At 39.5% G+C, this 23,187-nt stretch overlaps 1 protein-coding gene across 7 annotated transcripts in view; it reads left to right on the top strand.

Moving 5' to 3' along the window:
- syne1a (spectrin repeat containing, nuclear envelope 1a) overlaps positions 1-23,187 on the top strand; it is a 243,527-nt gene that overhangs the window by 141,036 nt on the left and 79,304 nt on the right. For all 7 annotated transcript variants that reach the window (XM_022663102.2, XM_022663116.2, XM_022663113.2 and 4 more), the window contains 15 exons: positions 9-152; positions 341-505; positions 2,112-2,429; positions 2,583-2,738; positions 5,107-5,277; positions 10,108-10,434; positions 10,917-11,069; positions 12,054-12,221; positions 12,484-12,660; positions 16,500-16,646; positions 17,545-17,670; positions 17,760-17,936; positions 18,804-19,069; positions 19,531-21,673; positions 22,648-22,988. In XM_022663102.2, coding sequence (XP_022518823.2) covers positions 9-152; positions 341-505; positions 2,112-2,429; positions 2,583-2,738; positions 5,107-5,277; positions 10,108-10,434; positions 10,917-11,069; positions 12,054-12,221; positions 12,484-12,660; positions 16,500-16,646; positions 17,545-17,670; positions 17,760-17,936; positions 18,804-19,069; positions 19,531-21,673; positions 22,648-22,988 — 4,979 coding nt within the window. The remainder of the gene's footprint in view (positions 1-8; positions 153-340; positions 506-2,111; positions 2,430-2,582; positions 2,739-5,106; positions 5,278-10,107; positions 10,435-10,916; positions 11,070-12,053; positions 12,222-12,483; positions 12,661-16,499; positions 16,647-17,544; positions 17,671-17,759; positions 17,937-18,803; positions 19,070-19,530; positions 21,674-22,647; positions 22,989-23,187) is intronic.

Genomic DNA, 23,187 nt, shown 5'->3' with positions numbered 1-23,187 from the left:
TTGTACAGCTGCTTTATGAGGAAGTATTGAGTCGCTCCAGCCCTCTGGACACAATCGCCACAAAGGGCTCCAACATGACGGAGCACTCAGCCACCCAACAGGAAGTACACAAACTCAATGAGCGATATGAAGCCGTCAAGGCCAAAGCCAAGGTAAACATATTTGAACAAAAGGAAAAGGAAACAATGTCTTACAGCACACAATAGTGACAGATCAATGTTTTAGTATGTCAGAAATAAATGGGAATCATTTATAAGATGTGACCAGCTTTAATGTGAACACATGGTTTAATTTTGATGAAATATTCACAAAGCTAAAACCAGTCCCTTTGGTTCTACAGGCTGCAGTCAGCAAGGCAGAAGAGCTGGTATTGGTCCACCAGGAATACCAGCGGGGACTCCACATGTTTGAGGACTGGCTGGAACAAGAGCAAAGCAGTCTGGCTCTTCTTTCTCCTCTAGATGGAGATGTGGACACTCTGGAGAAGACTCTGAAAGAGTTGGAAGTAAGAAGACACTGACAACCCACATGTCATGCGACACATATTAGTATAAGACATTAATTAATAATGTGGTTTCTATAAAATTTGGCACGTACTATAAAACTTAAAGAATATTGCCCTAACTTGCAACATATGCATGTGGGATTTCCTGCATTGCCAAAGTCGACTGGTCTTAATCATTACCAGCCACTGCACTGTCCACTGTGGGTAGTAATGTCCTCTTTGGCATGTTGCCTTTACACATAGCTTTCATCAAAAGAATTCAGAGGAAGAGTCTTCAACAGGCTTTTTTTATTTTGAGAACAATTGAGAACAGATGTAAGGCTCTGTAGCAGTCTCTAGAGTTTCATGTGATCGGATCCGATTTGAGAGACTGGTATTGTTCTTGTTCTGTCTTTTTTACTGGATATTGGTATTGGTTATGATTGGTACAGGGTGGTTGAAAGTCCTGTCTTATGCATTGTTCTGACCATTTTATCTTAGGATGCTTTCACACCTGCCTTTTTGGTCCAGATTTTGGACTTTTTAGTTTGGGTCCTGTTAAGTACCCCCTAAGATGCTACATATTGGCGCGTTCGTTTGCAATGGGAAAAGGAAATGACTGAGACTGGATACCTGGATGTGCACCTCAAAGTGCGCGTAACATGACAACACCTTTTAGCTGACCACTTGGTCAGTGGGGCAAGCATTCTGTCAAGCCATGTTGCCTACCATAGTATCACACTCTTATTCATAATGCATTTACTCATACCATATTAACTTGATTAGTATTAATTGTAGTAAAGTTATTGATTATAGTAAAAAAAATAAAATCCAAACCAAAGTAGCAGGTGTGAAAGGGTCAGCAACTACGCTTCAGGCTAAGGGACCAGAGTTTGGTCTGACCAAAATACATTTTCTTAGGTCCGGTTCAGTAGACTGGTTCACTTCTAGACGAAATTTCAGATCAATTACAAGAAGTTGAGTCAGTCTTTAAAAAAACAGATGATGTACCAAGATCTATCTCCCCTTCGTGTAGTAGTATGGACACAAACGCTTAGACTGAAAATTCATTTTTTACCGTAGCAGTAGATTAACCCTTATTTATAAACAGAAATAAAAGGAATCTGACAGAGAGCAAGAATTCATTACAACACCTAGCAAAGCAACTTGCAGAGCTCAAAAAACTAACCGAACAAAATATATACAATGTAACAAAGACATGAACCTTGGTGTGTAAGTTAACAAGGGGTTTAGGTTTCTTTAGTGTGAGTTTGTATAAAGTGAAAGATAAAAACCTCAAAAAACACTGGTAATATATACCGGGACAGCATTTTGTTTGTAGTTATGGTAGCATTTTTATCAAGCTGTTTTGTCAAAACCAAAACATCTGACTGAATGTAAAATGTGGACGACAGGACTGATTTACATGTAACAGTAACTGTAGCATTCACACCAAAGAAGTTGTATTTAAGAATAAGTTTAAACTTTATTTATAATCCAGCATACTCTGTTGTATACTTCCAGATAAATCTGCACCATAAATAAAGGAAGTTGACCTTAGCGTGGCGATAATCAATGAATGCATCAAAATGTATTAAATATATGCATTTGTATGTTTCTCTTCCAGACGCTGCAGTCAAGTTGTTCACAAGGTCTAACCCTACTGAAGTCTGCGCTGGCCAGTCGTGAGCAGGTCGTGCCCTGGGGCGTCCCGCAGATTGAGGAGCGGGCTCTGGAGACCGCACAGAGAGAGTGGCAGGAGTATCAGGAGAGGATGAGGGACACAAAGACCCAGGTAGAGCAGACCCTCAGCAGACTCCAGCAGCTAGAGAGCTGCTACCAGAGCTTGGACCAGTGGGTGGAAGACATTGAGCGCAAAGTGAGGCTGAGGAGCCACAGGCGCTCAGATTCCACTACAAAGGACACACAGCTGCAGCAGCTGCTGGTGAGCGAGACTTCTCTACTATGGCTGAGTGATTTTGGCAGGTGATCCTATAGTGGAGTGTGGGATTTTAGTTCTGGAATTTATTCTCTAAAATGTGGCATTCTGCTATTTGTCTTCATGACCTCTTATCTTATTTTTTATTTTCTTCTTTAGCAATGGCAGATGGAAGCTGGACAGAAGCAGTCAGAGATGGAGGGTCTCAGTGCTCTAGCACAGCAAATTGTGGAGGACGCCCATGTCAGCGCCAGGGTCAGCACCAGGGTCACTCAGCTGACTGCACGCTACCATGCAGTGCTACTGCGCATACAGGTCAGTAAAGAGCATTTAAACTCTTTAATGCTTACTGGTCATTTTACAGATCAGTATTATTGACCCACAGCTGTTCATAAAGTGTGATTTAATACAATTCCACTACAACTTACTGACTGTATCTGTAGCTGTCATTTTAATGGTATATTACATAATTGTAATTCCTCAACATTGCGCTTCACACCATCTAAAGGTTTTCACACGTGGTTGCTTGGGATGTCACAATTAAGAAATTAGTTTCTTATGTAAATAAATGAATATAAATATATAAGTTTTTATTTTTAATTCACCAAACTTATATTAAGGTCAAACACAGACAATGAGACAATTACTATAGTGTTTCCAAATTGACACTGCATTAGTCAGTGCCAACACTAGGCTTAATCAGTGATCAGATTATTGGTGTTTCCACAGTGCTGAAGATATATGAGATATATTTGTTATTTAGAACTAGGGATAAATGAATGCTTATATACAGTATTGGGTCCAATACTATGTTAATGTACTCGTTCTCTCTAAAGAGGGCCCCTTAACAACATCCGACACCTATTGGACATTGCTGTGCTAACAAACAGACAACTTTATCACTCAAGTCTCAATTATATATATTCAGTCCAAGAGCCATAGCAAATGAGATGGCATGAGTGAGCAAGTGAGTAAGAGAGAGAGAGCGAGAGAGAATGCAACTGTCTAAACTCTAGCTGGTCAACAATCTGTGCTAACCGCCAGTGAGAAGCTCTGGAGCTCTGGAGGGACTTGCGGCTTGTTTCTTACCCCACTCCAACGCTCAGTTCAATGGTGCCCACAGATCTCAGAGTGGATGTTCATATCCATAGGCAGGAAAAAACGCTGTTAAAAAAATATCCCAAGTGGAACTTACTTCAAAACACTGCTCGCTTGGCCCCCCTCTTCCACCCCTGTCATTAACCTCCTGTATTTTCCTAAAAGTGTCACCCAATATGCTCCTGTTGTCCTGATGTCACATGATGAAGCTGGAGAAATTAACATACATCCATAGAGTAAAACAATCTCATTTTTTTAAGCATAATTTCTTAATTTCTTTCAAATATACTTGTTTGGAAAAGTAGGAAAAAATGTTAATATAATGTGACTCTGTTATGACAAAACTCAAACTAAAAAACAAATTAGCTGTTGCAGTGCACTACTTTACACTAACAACTGCACTGTTACATTACGCCTCTGCTTGCTTTATTCTAAGTAGGTCCAAGTAGGTAACAGTATTGGTATTGGGGAGTGCAAAAATACATGTACTTGTACTCAAACTTGGTTGGAAAAAAGGTGTTTATTCATTTCTATTTAGAATGATGGTCCTATACCTGGAGTAGCGTAGTGGGTAACACTGCCTTTTCCATGGCTAACAGGCGTTTTGATTACCTGGCTCAGTGAACACACCTTCTCACACCAATAAGAGTTCATGGGCAAGACTCCTAACTAACGCTACATTTGCCTCCCTGTGTAACAAGATTCATATGTAAGTTGCCCTGGATAAGAACGCCAGCCAAATGATGTAAATGTGAATACACCTCTGTATCTGAGTCAGATTAAAACCTCTGGTATAGGGACAGTCCCTTCTAACTACAGGTTCTGCCGCCACTGTAGACTGATGAGTGTAATTTCTCAGCTGTCTAAAGTCTGGAACTTATCCAACCTGGCAGAATAGCCCCTCTTTATCCCCCCGTCTCCCTCTGGGAAGACAAAAAGATGGAAAAAAACAGGGCAAAATCAATGTCTGTCCAACATGTCAAGCTTAAGCAGGTAATTAAACAATAAAGAAGCCATTCTTTCACTCCTGCATCCGCTCCTGCCGCTGCCGCTGCCGTGGCAACAGTGGGATTGATTTTTACACCTGCTGTAACACCTCACTCTCTAACACACTTCGCTCACACCCATCCACCCACCTTGCGCATTAGAGGAGTGTGTAATTATTCACAGAGAAACGACAGGCTGCCACATGCACCACAGTGGAGAGCTGTTACCTCTTTTCTGATAGGTGTGTGTGTGTGTGTGTGTGTTTGTGCTCAGCATAAGTCTTAATTGGAGTCGCGTGCCAGGGCATCTGGATTTCAGTGTGAAGTGCTTTATGAGCCATGACTGAAAGAAATGAAAAATCAACAAAAAACAAATCTCTTAAATAACTGCCCCGTGAATAGTGAGTTTAAAATATGGAGAAATAATGTGAAAAAAGTGCTGAATTACAGTCTCTCAGTCTGTCTTTGCTGCGCCAGAGGCCTTAATGTAAAACAGAAATTGAAATTAGCTATTCTCAGTTGGCACAGAACTGTTTGCTTATGTAAAATGTATTTGTGTAATACCAGAATCATTTTCTGCTTAATGCTCTGACACGCAGGAGACTGTCAAACAGCTCCAAGAGGAAATCATGAGCATTGCGGAGGCTCAGAGCACCCTCAGGACCTTCTCTGTGTGGCAGAGCGTAGCAGCAGCGGAGTTTAGAACCGTCAGCGAAAGCAAGGAAGCCCTGGACCGTACCACAATGGAGAAAAAGATGAAGCGGTTGGAGGTACGTCAGCCTTCGCACTTAGTCTTAGTATTGAAGCTAGAATAAATCTCCTCCTATCAGCTTTACTACATGGCCATCCATGTTGATAATTGCTTTGCAGGTTTAAATGAATAAACTGGTATAAATATATTATATTTGTTTATACATTGAATGGCTTATATTGATTAACCCATAATTACTTCTTAACACACTTTTAAAAGGGCTATCAACTCAGCTGCAAATATGACGACTGGGTCTTTCATCCTATTGATTTGTGTGAAATTCATTATCATTAATCATATTTAACAGAAGTCTTCAGGTTTTGTTACATTTTAATTCTTAACATTTAAATGTAACATTAAAATGTTTTAAAGCAGCTATAGTGAGACAAATACAAACAAGAAATTATACATACTAACATTACTGGCTTTCAGTCTGCTATATGTACTATAATCAAGTCAACTAACAGTAAAGTCTCTGGTTAGCTGTGGGTGTACATGGCAAAGCCATCGATCTCTTTTATATAAAGCTACACAGTTTATGCAGCTTATATTCTGTTTTATATTCTATACTATAGTATAATATCCAGCACAACAAACCCGCTAGCTATTAAACTTTAAAACCATAATAGACACTAAATTACCAGATACAGTGTGACCGAGCATTTTCTGTGCAGATGGTGTGCAGATATAGTTGTCTTGTTATCCTTATAAAAATAGGTTGTCAGCAAATATGTTTTGTCATAGTTTTTGTTAAAGAAATGAACACTAGGAATTAGTAGTTATCAATTTTTTTGTAACAAGTCCTCCATGTTACAGTTTGCAACTGTAATAACAGGGTTGTAAACAGAGGTTTTTTTTTCCTTTTTTAAGATACTATTTGTACAAGAAAAACATAAAATATATAAAACGTTCATTTTTTGGCTTAAATTCTATTGATTCAAAAGCTTTCCAACCTAAAATCTGACCAAAAAAGATCAGCTGATACTTCAGTTTTGCCATAAGTCTCAACACTAGATAAAAGGTGCTCAGAGGCTCAGATGTGGTTTAGAAAGGAAATTGTAGCACATTTCCTCCACAATGATCCTCAAGAGCCATTGATTCGGACTGAGCAGAATACACTCACACAACTACATGTTACTTATGTCTCTGTGGGCTTGGCACAGTTTTGTATCCCTGTTTGAGACAGTTTGAGTGTGAGTGTATGTGTGTGTTGTGAGGCATGAAGCAGGGGTATTGATCATATCCTTATGAAGACAAAGCACAAACAGCTTCAGTGAGTGGAGAGGGGCTCAGTGTCCCACCGCAATGCAGTTACACACACACACGTGTGTACGAACACACACACTTGCACGAGCTCCCCACTGTGAAAGCGGAGATGAAGGAGCGGACTGTCTGTGGAACCTGCTGGCACAGACAGTGTAATTGATGCAATGCCCTTGCATCTTCAGCGTTATATGCCCACTCTTTCTGTGTCTCTCTAAATCTCTCGTTCTTTATTCACCTCTTCTCTTCATTTCTTTCTCTCACACTTCTTTCTTTTATCACTGTCCGACTCTCAGTCTCTGCAGTCTTTCGTTCCTTTTATTATTATTTTTCTACCTTCTTTCATGGCTTCATTTCTGTCGCTCTCCCTTTCTCTTATGAGCACACTTTCTCTATTACACACAAACTGGCACTCACAAAGGGACATCTTCTCCAGCTCAGACTTATCATCTAATCCATGCCTGTGGGATCGATACCCAGACACAGATGCTCAGTACCAAAGGGGTATAGTCTCTGTTCACTCACACACACTCTCACACACACACATACACGCGTTTATTCATACACAAACAATATCAACAATATTCGGTGCACATAAAGGAATTCACTTGAGACAGATGATCTGATGTCTATGACAGACTGCATAGCTTTTTAAGCTATTATAAATTGTATTCCATTCAGAGTGACAGTGGAGAGGACAGTGGGGAGTGTTTGAGGAGCAAAGCATAGCACAATCATTTCCTATTTCAATACCACTACTGATGCATGATACAACAAAAACAGAGATTGCAATTTTGATTTTCTGCGATTATATTTATTAATATTAAGAATACAGAATTCATTAAAAAATCGATGGTGATCCATCATAGACCATGCATTATTAATGCACTCTGTGTATCCAACAATTGGAGTAAAATAAATCATATTTAGCAGATATAATCTGCTTCTGGTAGATATATCATATTAAACAGCAAAAAAATGTAGAATCACATTTTTTATATAATTTGACATAGCCCCTGAGATTGCTTGTCCTGCAATTTGAACATGTAGTGTGATTGTGTGGATGTCAATCCCATGCATAGCATATATCGAAAGAGACTTTAAATACCAACAAAGAAACCACGCCGATTGGCTATAAACTGGTGTGCACACGTCACTTGACCTCTTGAGTATGGGTGTGCCATATCGTACTATACGCAATATAATCGCCAATATTAGTGCCATATTACCCACCCCTAATTATCACATCAGGGTTCTACTTTTTTGCTCTTTTTAGCAAAAGAAAAATTCACACTGTTCTCATTTCCCTTTATATATTTACTAGAGACAGATTATATCTGTTCAGTATCATTTATTTTACTTTAATTATTGATATATGGAGATAATTGGAGTGCATTATTACTATAATGAAATTCTGTATAATTTACTTCTGTTACAAATCTGATAAAATTATTTTATTTTTAAATATCTCTGATATGTGTGCCATATCATATCATATGCAATAATAAAACTTAATTTTTATTTTATTGAGAAGTGTTATCTTGAAATATTTTTTTTTATTCAGTGTTCAGTGTTTTTTTTTTCATTCGAGTATGAGTATCGTTATTGCGAAAATAGCTAGCTAGCTAACTTTCATGTTCCACATTAAATTGTGCAACAGACGGCAAGGAGGAACTAAAAAAATAAAAGAAAAAAGCTGTTTAAAGCTCATTTCTGCTCCCTATTAGGGGTGTGCCATATTGTATCATACACAATAATATTGCCAACATTTTTTCACAGAGAAATTAAGCAAAGGATAAAAGTAATTAATTGCTGAACCTCCTGCCCTCTTTCTGAAAAAATATGATGCCCTAAAGTTAACTAGTTAACTAGCAACTATGTTGCTGAACTTTAGTGATCCACTGCTATATATCTGTATCGGGTGCTTAAAGGATCGTCCCAATTCTTAGAGGGAGCACTTCACTTCGTCCTCTTGGAACAGAGTTCTACTCAAAAACAAGGGGAATGGGCACAAAAGTGAAATGGATTTGGGCTTCAGTCTTCATTTCAATCCAATGTGGAAAATACAGTAGCATGATGCCAAAGCTTGATAACTACATTACACTCAAAACTTAAAAAGTTACCTTCAGACAGCTTAAGAAGAAAACTGTACGACATTGGTCCTTCACAGAACTGTACAGTTTATCACAGTCTTCGATGTCATAGAGCCGCTGTCAGTTTCTTTAAAGCCCTCGTTTCAGTGTGATAACTTCTGATCCGTCTGTCTCTCTCTGTCTGTGAAGTTCATCATTAAAGGGCCGTATCCTCTGGTGTCTTCGCAGCAGTGCTGCACCCAGCCGTAGCGCCAGGGGCCTGTTATGTGCTGCTCTTTGTTGAGACAACAGGCTGATATCATATGGAGAAGCCTCCAGCTTAGAAGTAGAGTGTGGCTGATAAAGGGGGCGGGGGAATGTGTGTGTTGCCGGGGAAACCCTGCTGTGGCAGCTCTATTTAAGGCCTGGTAATTGGGTCTTCCTCTCATATCTCCGGCCGAAGCCTCGCCAAGTCTCAGCACACAGGTGTCAAGGGCCCGGCAGGCTTCAAAGAGCGAAGAAGAAAAGTCCACTTCAGAGCAGAGCGAGCATGAGCCAGAGCCCCACACGCACTGACACGCTCTCAAGCTTTCAGAAGTGGAAAGTCATCATTTGCTTTGTTCCTGTTGTTTGATTTGTCCGTTTTTTTACCATATTCTTTATGAACATCAAGCATAGTGCTTGTTCTAAAAGCAGTCCATATATATAGCTTTTCTAAATTCTAGTACTGGAGACCCCTGCCCTGCAGATTTATTGCTTTCGATTCTTACAACACACCTGATTCAATAAATCAGTTCATTAAGTAGTCCTTTTAGAGTTGCAGTGCTGTGCTAATGCATGCAAACCAATAAAATGTGCTGGGCAGGGTGGCAGCAGCACCAGCAGTGAGAAATACTGATGTATACTAATATTTATGCCAATGCATATTACTGGTCAAAAGTTTTAGAACACCCCCATTTTCTGTCTGTTTCTTTTTGACTATTAAACTCTTCACATCCAATGAAATGGTACTTTTAAGGAAAAAATGCTGAAAAAAAGGATGCTTTTTTGAAAACAACTTATAGCTGGTCTATTGCAATGGAAATAAACTGAGCTTTGGAAATTGAGTAAAAAAATGCAAAATGTACAATTTACAAAGCTTTTGTCTGTATTAAAGCATTGTTGGAGCAAATTCTGTTACTGAACTTTCTACTGCAGCATTCAAACAACACACATTCCATTCACACTTTCATCATAATGACCTAGAAAATAACAAAACAGACAAAGCTCAGCTTAAGATTTGACTAAGTCATTGTTAAGATGAGAAAATAATTGTTTATGCCATACCGCACTGCTACTGGACTACAAAAAATATAATATGGGTGATCTAAATCTTTTGACTGGTAGTGTACTTGTATCCAGAGCTGTATAACAGCGTATTAGTAGAGCTATTAGAGCTGGTGCCACACTCAGAGGTACTGGGACAAAATGAATTTGACATTTTGTTTCTCGCTACATTTCTTCCTTTCTGTCAGACTCTACAGGGAGACATGGATCATGGCCACCGTCTACTGAAGACACTACGCGAGAAGGTTGAGCAAGCCATCTCGTTTCTAGATGACAGCAGTGCCTCTAAGCTGGAGAGAGAGGTGCAGGCTGGCCGATCTCATCTGGAGGAGCTGATCCTGGGTCTAAGAGCTGAGCACAGTACCACAGAGAGACGCATCCTGCTGTATAAAGAGTTCCAGGAACGATACAAGACCCAACAGCAGTGGCTGAGCCAGACTAGAGCTCTGCTCAGCTCGTCTGTGGAACCCAAAGCTGAACTCTACCAGAGAAGAGCGCAGCTCGCTAAATACAAGGTACAAGAATCCTGAAATCATTATAAAACAATTAAGCCAAGTTAAACGTAAACATGAAGATAAAACATAAATACTACACTAGAGCTGCATCGAAAAAACTACAACTGAAATTGTTGAAGTTTTTGTTGTTCAGCAATGTCATGCAGAGTGAGAACAATGTATGTTTTCCTTTTGTTTTAAGCAGGTTGTAGAATGATGTGTGATTTCATTTTCCATACCTGACAATTTTAATTATCTTGCAATTTGACTATTTTCAGTGTCAAAATAATATATTATGCAGCCTTTTATAGTGAGATATACAATATTTAGAATCTATATAATATATACAAATAAAAAGTAGGCTTGAGATTAATTGAGATTAATTGTTATTTTAAATGTGTAGGGAGCCTTAAAGTGAGAGCATGTTCTCAGTTACAGCCATTTATAGGTCTGGAGTTTGTTAATGTGTGTGTGAGTAGTAATTTATTCTACTGTGTGTCCAGGCTGTGGAGCAGGCTCTGTTGTCTCGTAATTCTGCAGTAAGCTCAGTGCTAGAGAAAGGAGAAACGCTGCTGTCTCTCCTGCACTCTCCCTCAATAAAAGAGAACATGGACAGACTGCAGACCGACTACAAGGGGCTGCGCACAGCTGCCAGGGTGAGTAGAAAAGGAGAAAACTAATACACTATGTCTGATTCCTCACTTTAAGCCTCACCCCTGGATACTATCATCAACCAGGACTTTATTTCTACCCCTTTATAATTAACCAACATAATAAAAGTTGTTGTTTTCTATAACAGACATCCCAGCTAACAGAAAACGTTATAAAAACATTTGGCTATGTTTAGAGATTCCCTGTTTAACCTGTAGCAATACAGAAACAGTGTACCATGAACATTCTAAAACATGTGATATAGCATCTCAGCATTATTAGGACGTCTCTTGCACAAGGTTCCCAGATAGATGAATACTAACGTTAGAAGCTGATATGTATAGTAATGAAGTAGAACTACTGCTCTACTGTACTTAAATACTAAAATGCTGTATATGGGCTCTACTGGAGTATTATTATTTCTTCTACTTCCACTTTTACTTAACTACATATGTTTAATGAGTTACTTTTACTCTGATACATTTTTATGTGCTGCATCGTTTTTTTTGTTACAATTATTAAAATTTTATGAATCATTCCAAATCCAAATCCAAATATCAGTAAAGCCAGAGCGGTAGATGCTCTGCACTGTCACCGGGTTTGATTAAGCTCCTCATCATCAAGTGAATCAAGCAATCAAGCTGATCTTATGTAACGAGTTGCTGCTCCCATTCTGCCTGTCTTAAAAAACAGTTCAACTTCTACTCAAGCACTGGTTAAAAATAACATTCACAAAAATAAAACTTAAAACTGAACGTTTAAAAAAAGTTACATAAAAATTGTCTAAGAGCATCCAGAATACTTGTTTACTACGTAATCCCATATGTGTTCCTTAATTGTTTCAATGTTTTTAATATTAATCTACAAAGTAGAAAATCAATAAAGATACAAAAAAGCTGTATGCAAACTTGTGGCTGGTACTCTATGTTAAATGAACATTTCGGAAACATTGTATTAATGTTTGTGGGGGGTTATGAATGTTGTTTCAGGCTCAGGTACAGAAGTTGGAGGGGCACGTGAAGAAGCAGGAAGCTTATCACACTGAGCTGCAGGAAGTTGAGCGATGGCTACTGCAGATGTCCAGCAGGATGGTGACACCAGACCCTGCTCCAGACGGGGGGCTAGAAGCAGCCACTCAGCAATTGGCCAGACACAAGGTAATCACACATACAGTAAAGTAAAGTCAGTGGTAAAATGATATTTAGATCATTTTAGATCAATGCGAAAGATATATTTGTTACCAAAAACCTATCATACATCACCAAAATGAATTTCCATTGATGCTTTTAAAAATCAATTAACTGTTAAATCCTGTATTAGAAAGTAGTCATTTTTAGAACGGTTATTTCACACCCCCCTGTTTATTTGATGTTCTGTCTGATGGTGTGCTTGTGTGTTTGCGTTTGCTCTTAATCCCAGGCCATCATGGAGGAGATCGCAGGCTTTGAGGAGCGTCTGGCGGGGCTGAAGGAGAGAGGAGAGGAGCTGGTGTCTGGCTGCAGTGAGCGCCTCCAGGCTCGCCTTCGCCAGCAGACTCAAAGCCACCTGCAGGGAGCTCGAGACAGCTACTCCGCCATCTGCAGCACAGCACAGCGCGTGAGTCTCTCTGCCAGCACGCCGCTGTTATGCCAATACACTCATGCTGACCCAGACTATGTGTACTGACCTTGCTCTGTTGACCAGTTCGTATCTTGCCAGCCTTCCTTTAGTTGTTAACTCACGGAATACTATTTTCTTGCCTAACATGTGCCGAGATTATGCTTTATCCCTTGTGAAATATGTGATTGCCTCAGGATCTCTCACAATATTGCCATTGCTATAGTAAGAGAGACAGTATGGAACAGATATTTGACAGTGCAGATATTTAGATAACTAAAGCCTTATTCGAACAAGATTAGTGTTACCTGGGGTGATGAAACAATGTAAGTTTACCACAAGACATCTGTAAAATTTGTATCATTTACTTGATTAACACATTGCCCTCCAAAAGCACATGATGATAACCAGACCTGTAATGAATTAACATTTAGATTGAAAGTTTGCAGCTACATGTTCATTTCCCATATGTAGACTACATACATGCTAGCACAATGATTTGCCTAAAGCTTCAAAACGTGTAGCACCTCTGAGGAGTCCTTTGGCCTCCTCACATACCTCTGTACCTCTAAAACTCCCTTTCCACTGGATATGATGGAATATTTCCAAACATGTCGATATATTTAAGCTTATTTTGTATATAATGTTATTCTATTGGCTAAAAATACTGAGAATTGTTGGTAATGCATAACCTCACCTACCCTGGTAAACTACCCTGGTAATTCAATTTGAAAAGACCTTTATCAATCATCTTTAAAAAACTTACATTTTGGATCAGATCATGATTTCTGAGTAGGCCTGTCACAGTAATAATTTTTTGTGGACAATATATTGTCCCAGAAATTATTGCGATTAATAATATTACTGTCATTTTAAGGCAATTTAAATGTCACCGATAAAAGAATAACATAGTAAACCAATTATACCATTTTAAAGAAAAAAAAAAGTAATTTAATTACAGTTTGGGAAATACACACTTTTTTCTGTGTATCTGAGTACCGTATTTTTCGGACTATAAGGCGCACTTAAAAACTTTTAATTTTCACAAAAATTGACAGTGCGTCTTATAATACGGTGCGCCTTTTGTATGGATTTTACTCGTCAGGTTGTAAGGAGCAGTAAACACACACTCCGTGCAGCGTTATAGAGAGTTTCAGTGCTATACAGAGTCCAGAGCCGTGCAGCTCCGAGGCTGAGCAGCAATAGCATTAGCTAGATGCTAACCGCTAAGCTAGCTAGCTTATTCACTGAGATCAGTATTATCTAAATTTTACTCGTCAGGTTGTAAGGAGCAGTAAACACACACTCCGTGCAGCGTTATACAGAGTTTCAGTGCTATACAGAGTCCAGAGCCGTGCAGCTCCGAGGCTGGAGCAGCAAATAGCATTAGCTAGCTTATTCACTGTTCAGAGATCAGTATTATCTAAATTTTACCCGTCAGGTGTAAGGAGCAGTAAACACACACTCCGTGCAGAGCTGTGCCGCTCCGAGGCTGGAGCAGCAATAGCATTAGCTAGATGCTAACCGCTTAGCTAGCTAGCTTTTTCACTGTTCAGAGATCAGTATTTTCTAAATTTAGCACTTTTAATACTTTTGGAGCAGTATTATTAGAGTTAGATGCTAATCGCTAAGCGTTCACCGTTCAGAGGTGAGTTATCGGCCTGTAAGTCTGTGCTGCTTTGCCTGGCTAGCATTAGCTAGATGCTAAGCGCTAACTCTCTCAGAGGTGAGTTTTATCAGCCTGTAATCTGCTTGTTTACCGTGTTAAAACAAGCTACGGGGGACGAATCGCTAGCTAATATCTCACTGTCTTACCAGAACACGCAGGATTACTCAGTGTAACGCTGTCGTTTAAGTTTGGGTTAACTTTACTAGTTTAGGGGACTAGCTAGCGTGCTAGCGGATAGCTATGCTAACGCTGGTGCAGCAAGCCTTAGTGGACATCTGGAAATCTAAGCTTACTGTAAATAAACTGAAGCACGTTACTCACCCAAATAAACAGTTTTCAGGAGAGGAATCTGTGTAGATTAATATCCAGCACTTAACGCGCTTTATAATGCGATGCGCCCTATGTATGGAAAAATAGCAGAAAATAGGCGTTCTTTGATAGTGCGTCTTATAATACGGTGCGCCTTATAGTCCGAAAAATACGGTAAATAAATAACAAATCATAAAGCAAACAAAATAAACAAGACAAACCAGAAAAGATGACTATGAAAACTAGACTAAACAAAATTAGATAACTAGACTAAGAATACACAACTAAGAAGACTTAATGGAGAAAGCAAAACAGAGAACACTAAGAACAGAGCAACAACCATAAGCAATCATGGATAAAACAAACTTACAGACATTATACCATAAAAGCACACAAAACACACAAACCAGCAGACAAGAAATACTGGAACAAAGGAGCTCAATATACACCTGGAGACTGGGAACACCTGGGGAAGATAATGAGGAAGCAGGGTTACAACGACCAAAAAAAGAGAGCCATGTGTTTAGTCAGGCTGGAAAATACAGAAAAAGACAGGCAGGAAAGCAACACAGGAACAGGAAAAACAAAGGTCATTCAGACATTTTTTCAGTGTAGGCTTTAGCATGCAGTCTTTAAGTTTCCCTCCATGATTTAACATTTTAAAAGAAATTAACATGTAAATGTTGAAGTTGCATGTCATAGTGAATCAACACAGAAACCCTGTTCTTAGATTTTCTGCCATTCAAAGCTAGTGACAACAGTGACTTTTTTGTGCTTCCTTGGTAATGAAATGCAGTTTTTCCCTACATTGGCTCTTCAGAACAAGCCTAGCACTTCTCAAATCCTGCCCTAAGCCTCCGAAAAGGGCCACCTGATTTCTCCTGCAAGCTCCAAGCACATGCACCACTAATTTGCCAAACTCAACGCCCAGCAATTCCCAAAGCAAAGCTCTCAGTCTATTAATACTCACTCCTCTTCTCAGCCAGCCCTGAAACTGAGCTCTTCACAGTGATAAAAATCCCTCCTTTTCTTAGTTAATACCCCCTACCAACATGATCTCGTGCCAAACCTTGGCCTGCCCTGCCAGCGCTCTGCCACCCTCTAAATCCAACCACCTTGCAGTCTGGCCATTGACTGCCAGGCTAGGTAGACTGCCAACCCCTGCCGTCTGCCAAAGCATGCCTGTCATTGACTGCCCCCCGCCGAGGCTTTAGAATTAGGAACGTCAATCAGCATCAGATTTTCTCCACATGGGTGTCAGGCATGCCAGAGCATTCAACACCTGTCAAATGGGCTTTGCTTTTTGTTGACCCAGTTTATGATTGTTAATGGTGAATGATCCTCATGTCAGTTTACTCCTAACCTCTCAATATGTCAAAAGCCTGCTGTGTTAAAAGGAAAACCGAGCTTTTACTGTACAATGCATTAGCTTAAAAAGCCCTTCTGTCATATCTGTGCTAATGCTTAGATGCTAATGCCTTATGCTGCACATATCTCATATAGCAGATGAAATATTTACAGTCATTTGTTCTCTTTATCACAATAAAAAAACAGGAATGAGCTGATCAATTAATTAATCTGATTCAGTTTTGAAACAAGACACAATATTATACACTATTATCGTGACAGGCCTAGCTGTGTGAATGAAACTCTACACAATTGTGATTAATCGTCTTTAATAAACGTAAATTACCACCATATCTCTAAACAAGAACATTAACTATAGTAAAATACTCTTGTCTAAGAAACTGTTGAATACTAGCTGGACAGGGGCCTGAAACCTCACACTTTATCTTCACTATTTATTTGTTTTTTTACCTTTTAAGCTGATCTGAATCACTGGTTCCCTTCCTCTCTGCAGGTGTATCAGAGTCTGGATCGGGAGCTGCAGAGGCATGTTAGTCTGCGAGATACGCTGCAGCAGTGTCAGACTTGGCTTTCCAACATACAGGAGGAATTACAGCCCCCTGTGCACACGCCACACTGCCTGGAGGAGGTGCTGATACAGGTACACAATCCAGAGAGGAATTTTCACTGGCTGAGGCTCTCATAATAGTAAACATGGGCAACAACAGACTGCTTACACCCAGTGTACAAATATTGCATGCATTTTATAATCATTGTAAAAATAAAATAATTTAACAATTGTCTAAAAGAAATGGGGTTATAGTTTATTACACTGTGCAACTATATTGGAAGCCCTGGAGCAAAAAGTACCACTTATCAAAAAGACTGCTTTGTGGTTCTTGGGTTAAGGTTAAGATTTTAATATAGGAGTGTTAGGTTTAACCTCCTAGGACCTGGCGTCCGCATGGGTGGACATCACATTTTGCTCTACAAGGGCCTGGTGTCCTCTTATGAGGCTGTTATATTGTCACCTAGTAGTAGAAGAGTTTAACATGTTACAGTTTCAGTTTTGTTCAGAAATTTAAATGAACAGTAAATACAGTATCTTTTTTACTTTATGTCTTCATGTTGAAGCAGCACTTCAAATGAGCCACATTGCTCAAAGGGACACAATTGTTGTTCTACTTTTGTTTTGCACTCAGGCAAAAAATGCTGCTGTGTTCAGGTACAAAATAAATGTTGTACACCTCATTACTAATTGCGATTTCATTGTGTTCTATTGAAATATAAAACTAAAGTCCTCATATGTGGACATCTTTTTCCTCAGAAACTACATCATGTAAAAAGATAATTCTTTGTTTTTACACTAGTCAGGTGCCAACCAGCCCAAATAGCAAAGAGAAATAAAAAATGCATCCTATGCAAGAGTTCAGGTCTTTGGAGGTTGAGATTTGGATTAAGTAGAATGCAATAAATGGTTTATTTATATGTCTTATAGAACATTTACAATACTGCAAAAGAACGTATGAGTGATTTAGTGTTGGGGACTGTCTGTACAGGTGAAGCAGGAGCGAACTCTGCAGGAGCAGGCCAGTACTTACCTGCAGCTGGTGTGTTCCACTTGTGACCTGTCTGATGAAAAGGTCAGAGAGACAGCTGCTGATATCCAGCAGGTTAAAATCCAGGTAATTATATCTCATTTCCTATTACTTGACAAAGATGAATGCAGTCATTTCGTGCCATCACTGTTAAATATTTAAATATTTGACCCCAGGTTGAAGAAAGGATGCTGGAATCTCAAGAGTTGGCAGAGAACTGGAGGACAATCGAAAGTCTGCGCTCTGATCTGGAATCTCGCCTCAGAGAGGCTGAGCAGCTCCTTCAGAACATGTTTAGGAGATCAGCAGAACTAGAGCCAAAGGTTGCTCAGAATCAACTGGACCAGGCCCAGGTAAGATTCTGGATGTAATACCTGTAAAATTTACCTTAAGCCACTTTTCTAAAATGGTTATGTTACAGCAATCACTTTGAACATTCTATTAGAGATCACTGTTTTTTGGGCCAATCGAGGACGGGAATAATATCAACCACATTTAAAATGCTGCGTATCTCAGAACACCAGCTAAGAGAAATGTTAAATCTCTTACAAAACAGCACTGTGGAGCTCAGAGTGAAAACAAATCCAGAAATAGCTGCTTATCTAGTGCTAAAAAACATTATTTCAACTTAATCCCTTTAGCTTTCTTTATTAAAGAAATATTGGCCAATCAAGTCCATCTCTAGTTTGTATAATATATTTATGAAATATATTATTTGGCAAGTTGCAGAAATAATGATGGCTGGTCTTAACATTCAAAGACACATAGATCTCTAGATTATTATTTAGCTAGGAGTAAATGACTTCACTAGACTAGATTAAAACTCTTACATGTTTATTTCTTTTAGTCTGTTTACTGGCTATTGTCATGATGTTGATTCAGTCTGTCCAGGCTGGCTTCTGTTTCCTGTCACACTTTCCTGGCAGACAGATTCATACATTAATAAAGGCTGCCCTCCATATTGCCTGCCTGGCTGTAATTACGGATGTGTGAATTGATTTGTCAGTGCCCATAATTGCAGCTTCCAGGCTACGCGGTCATTGTCTGAGAAAATAGCAGATACTATCATTCTGGATATATAGTGAGTGCTGTCAACAAAATGAAAAATGAAAACTCCAATTTCCTCAAAGCCCAAGGTCTGCCATCAAGCTGCCTGTTATACTTATTAAAGTCTGACTACTGACATTGAATAATGACTCCTTTTATCTTCCACCTTAAAGGATTTTATCCAGGAGATGCAGGCGAGACAGGCTGATCTTGCCCATCTGAGAGAGAGTGTTGTTAAGCTGGTGACCAGTCAGGAGTCCCCCGAGCTGCTGGAAGTGGGTCGTCTGCGTCGGGCTTGGCTGGAGCTGGGAAAGCAGGCTGCGAAGCTTTTAGAGCAGAGAGAGGAGGATCTCCAGAGAAGTGGAGATTATCATGAGTGCCTCAGTACAGCAGAGGAGCTGTTCGACCAATTGTCCAGTGAATGGGATTACCTGACCAGGCATGCAATAATCACTGCTTTCCTTTTTCAAGTCTTTGACTAATTGTTGGTTATTCCCAAGCTAGTCATTGGTTTACACTGTTGCTGTGTCCCAAGTTCTTACCTTGACAATATGTTCATTTCCAAAACAGAAAATACACAACTCCATATTGTTTTGTCAATTACAGAATGGCTGTATAAGAAAATAACAACAGTAAATAAATAAACAGCTGAACACAAATAAATAAAAATAAATAAATAAATTAGAAATAAATTTATATATTTTCTATAATATATATAAAAACATCATAGCATTTTAAGCAAATGGAATATCTTACAAATTGAAATTTTGCAAACAAGGCAGATTATTTACTTTTAGATGTATGAATGGTTTACATCAACAAAATTTTTTTAACTGTGCTTTTGTTAAACATTTAGGCCATTTTTAAAATTTATGTTCACTTATGTTTTTTACTTTTTAGGGGAGACGCAGAAAAGAACACTGTGGAGTATTTGGATGCCTTAAAGAAGCTATCTCTAGATCTTCAGGACCAGAGATGTGTGCTAGATGATTTGAGAGATAACAGGAACACCATTCTGCCTCGCCTCAGTCTTGAGGATAAAGATCTTGTAAAAGAACAGGTGGGGTATTTGGAGCAACGCTGGATCCATTTAGAAATGCAGGTTCAGCAGAAGATTCAAGACACGATGAAAACCCTCGAGGACCTGAACCATTTAGAGGACCAGCTACGGGAGACCCAAGAGTGGGCTGAAGTTCAGCGACCGTCTGTCTCAGAGGTGCTGAAAACAAGTCCCCCACCGGATTTGGCTCAGAGCTTTTTGTTTGACCACTTGAGCTTTTGCGCAGAACTGGAGGCCAAGCAGCAGCTTCTGACTCAAGTCGTGTCTGAAGCTGACAGCCTTTCATCCCATCTTGGTCTAGATGAGAGAAGGTCACTGCAGGCTTTGGTGCAGGAAGTGCAGACACTGCTTGGATCTCTTGGAGCTAAGGCAGCTCAGCACCGCAAAAGCCTTAGTAAGGTGTTCACAGAACGGACGCAGTTCCTCCAGGCTCTGGACAGGGCGACCGGATGGATCAAGCAGCAAGAGCAGAGGGTTCTGGCAGATGAACATATAGCACTGTTACCAGATGAGCTCTCCAAGCAAGTGTCAACTTGCAAGAACATATGTAGCACTCTAAGAGCATACCAAGTGGAACTGACCTCACTTTGGACACAAGGACGGGAGTTGGTGATGAACGCAACAGAGGAGGAGAAGACAGAGACACTTCAGAGGCTTGAGGAACTGCAGGGAACCTTTGAGAGTTCCCTCCAAAGATGCACGCAGCACTTGCAGCACCTGGAGAAAGCACTGGTTATTCGGAAGTATTTTAAAGTAGACCTGGACCGAGTCTGCGAGTGGTTGAGAGAGGCTGAAGCAGCCGTGTTCCCTGTAATTGACTTAAGTGGAAGTGATGAACGACTGCAGAACCAGTTAGATAAGTACCAGCAGCTTCTGGACCAAACCTCAGCGTATGAAAACCTCCTGCTGATTGTCCAGAGGGCAGGACAGGAAATTCTGCCCACACTAAATGAGGTGGATCACTGTTACCTGGATGAGAAACTGAATGGCCTTCCGCAACAATACAATAATATTCTTGTATCAACCAAAGAGAAGAGAGAAAGGGTGCAGCGCGTGATTGTGGAGCGCAGAGAATTCGAATCTCTGATAGAAGTGACACACAAGGCTTTGAGGCAGCTTCAGGAGCAATGTGATGCCTTAGAGGAGCCACAAACCAGCCAAAGTCTCGAGGGTGGACAAAGACTGCATAGTGTTTATTCAGAACTGGAAAAAGGGCTTGCGAATCTTTTTCAAGCAATGAAGGAGTTAAGGGGTAAAACTCAGGATTTCCAAAGCATGGGGCAGCCATATAAACCTGAGGTCGTCGAGCAGCTAGTGAGTCTACACTGTAGACTCAATCGAGTGACAAAGGACAAAGTTAAGCAGCTAAACAGCACTCTGAATACATTAGAAGACTACAACGCTGCAGTTCTCAAAATGGACAGCAGCATGAATGCGATCAAAGAGAAACTTTGTTCTGATGAACACACAGATGCCATGCAGAGATTATCCAGTTTACACAAACTGGCCAAAGATCTAGAGGACGTTGCTTCTTTTTCAGAAACGTTGACTGGACAGAGAAAGGAACTCGGCCAGCACTTTGAGTCCAATGCTCTTAAGACTCAGGTAGCCTCTGAGAAGCCACAGCTTCAGGCCTTGAAATCAAAGATTTCTGATTGCATAAATGAATGTGAGAACTCTGTGGTGGAAAGTTGTAGTTTTCAAACTGAAATCAAAGTAAACTTAAGGTGGCTCAAAACCCTCAGAGAGAAACTCAGATGCCCATTAAATCTCCAGAAAACAAATGTGGACTTGGTGGAAGATGAAGTCCGGTCAGTACTGGCTCTCGAAGATGAAATGAAGTCTAGGTTAAAGTTATTGAACGTTTTACGAGAAAATGAGAAACAAAAGAGCAACACAGAACTGTCGAGCCATATTGAGGGTTATTTGAAGGACATTGAGAAGTTGGAGACTGAAGTCCGGCAAGCACTCACGGATAAACAGGTACATATTTGAATAATGTTTAATACTGTTAAGGCTTTCACACACTGGAGGCATTATATAGCAAAATGAAGCGTTTAGTTAAGAGCACCACAACAGACAGGTTGTTTATACTAGGGGCGTGCTACAGCGTATCGTATACAATAATATTACCAACATTTGTGATTATCGTGAATGATATTATACCCTGAAATATTGTGCCATATCACTCCATTCACACCATTCTCATTTCCCATTAAATAGAGACAGATTATGTCTGTCCAGTATCATTACATTTTTACTTTAATCCTGGATATATGGAGTTATTTGAAGTGTATTATTAGTATCATGACATTCTGGATCATTGACTACTGTTACAAATCTGATAAGATTCTTGTATTTTTTTTATATTTCATATATCATATAGTATGCAATAATAACATTTAATTTTCATTTTTTGCAGTAGTGTATTCTTGAAATAATTTTTTTATTGATTGTTTTGTCATATCAAATATATATATAGTATCACTATCGCAAAAATACAATGAAATATCGTGAAATTGTTTTAGGGCCATATCGCCCACCTCTAGTTTATATCAACCATGGTAATTTAAAGCAGGCTGACAATATTGTTATTAAAGATTATCGTTTATCTAATAAGATCAGTTTATGGATTAGATTCCCCTCATCTGTTACATAAAGGGAGTTTTCCATGAGCAGACAGTGTTGCCAGACTTTGACATCATACAATATATGGACATACAGTATACTATCGATATTTGTGCTATTGTTTTAGATTTAATTTAATGTAATGATGAAAAAATACTATATATACAGTGATTGTAGCCCTTGAACAGCACTGTATGGTGTTGCTGCATGTGGTCTTACCTCCACTAAAAAGAGTGGCTTCCAGTGTGTGAAGGCCTTTACCCAGAATTCTTTATAGACAGACCTGACAGTAACCTTTATTTTAATCCTGTCTTGTTTTTTTTTTACAGGCAGCTTTACAGTCAGCACTTTATTTGCTGCAAACGTACAAGCGTTCCTTGAGGACTACCTGCCAGTGGTTAGGGGATGCTGATACTGTCCTAAAGCAGACCAGCGTAAAATCTGTAGATTTAGAGGACCTTACAGAATATCTTCAAGAAACGGAACGAGTGATAGATCAAGAACAGACCTTTAAGGCTGGAGTGCAGGACACTGAGGCTCTGTTCACTCAGATGGAGGCCTTTTTTGATTCTGGTGTTATTGAGGAACTAAAACAGGACCTGGAGACAACTCGTCAAAGAAGCACAAAACTCATGGAACAGCTGAGACATCAACAGGAAACTTTGACTAGGTAAACTTTTTGTTGAAAACATGATGCAGAGGTGAAACTGAAGAAAAAAATATTTTTTTGGCCTATGATCATTTTGTGTTTTTTTAACACATTGAGCAACAATATAAAGTTGTTTTTTTATGATATTTAGATCGTATCACATCATATTCTTTCTTATTGGCTGGTTGCAAAGCAAAATTCTGACTCATCATTTCTTATC

This window comes from Astyanax mexicanus, chromosome 1 (genome assembly GCF_023375975.1).
Source record: "Astyanax mexicanus isolate ESR-SI-001 chromosome 1, AstMex3_surface, whole genome shotgun sequence".
Classification (NCBI taxonomy): domain Eukaryota; kingdom Metazoa; phylum Chordata; class Actinopteri; order Characiformes; family Acestrorhamphidae; genus Astyanax; species Astyanax mexicanus.
This window is presented reverse-complemented; position numbering and strand designations above follow the sequence as displayed.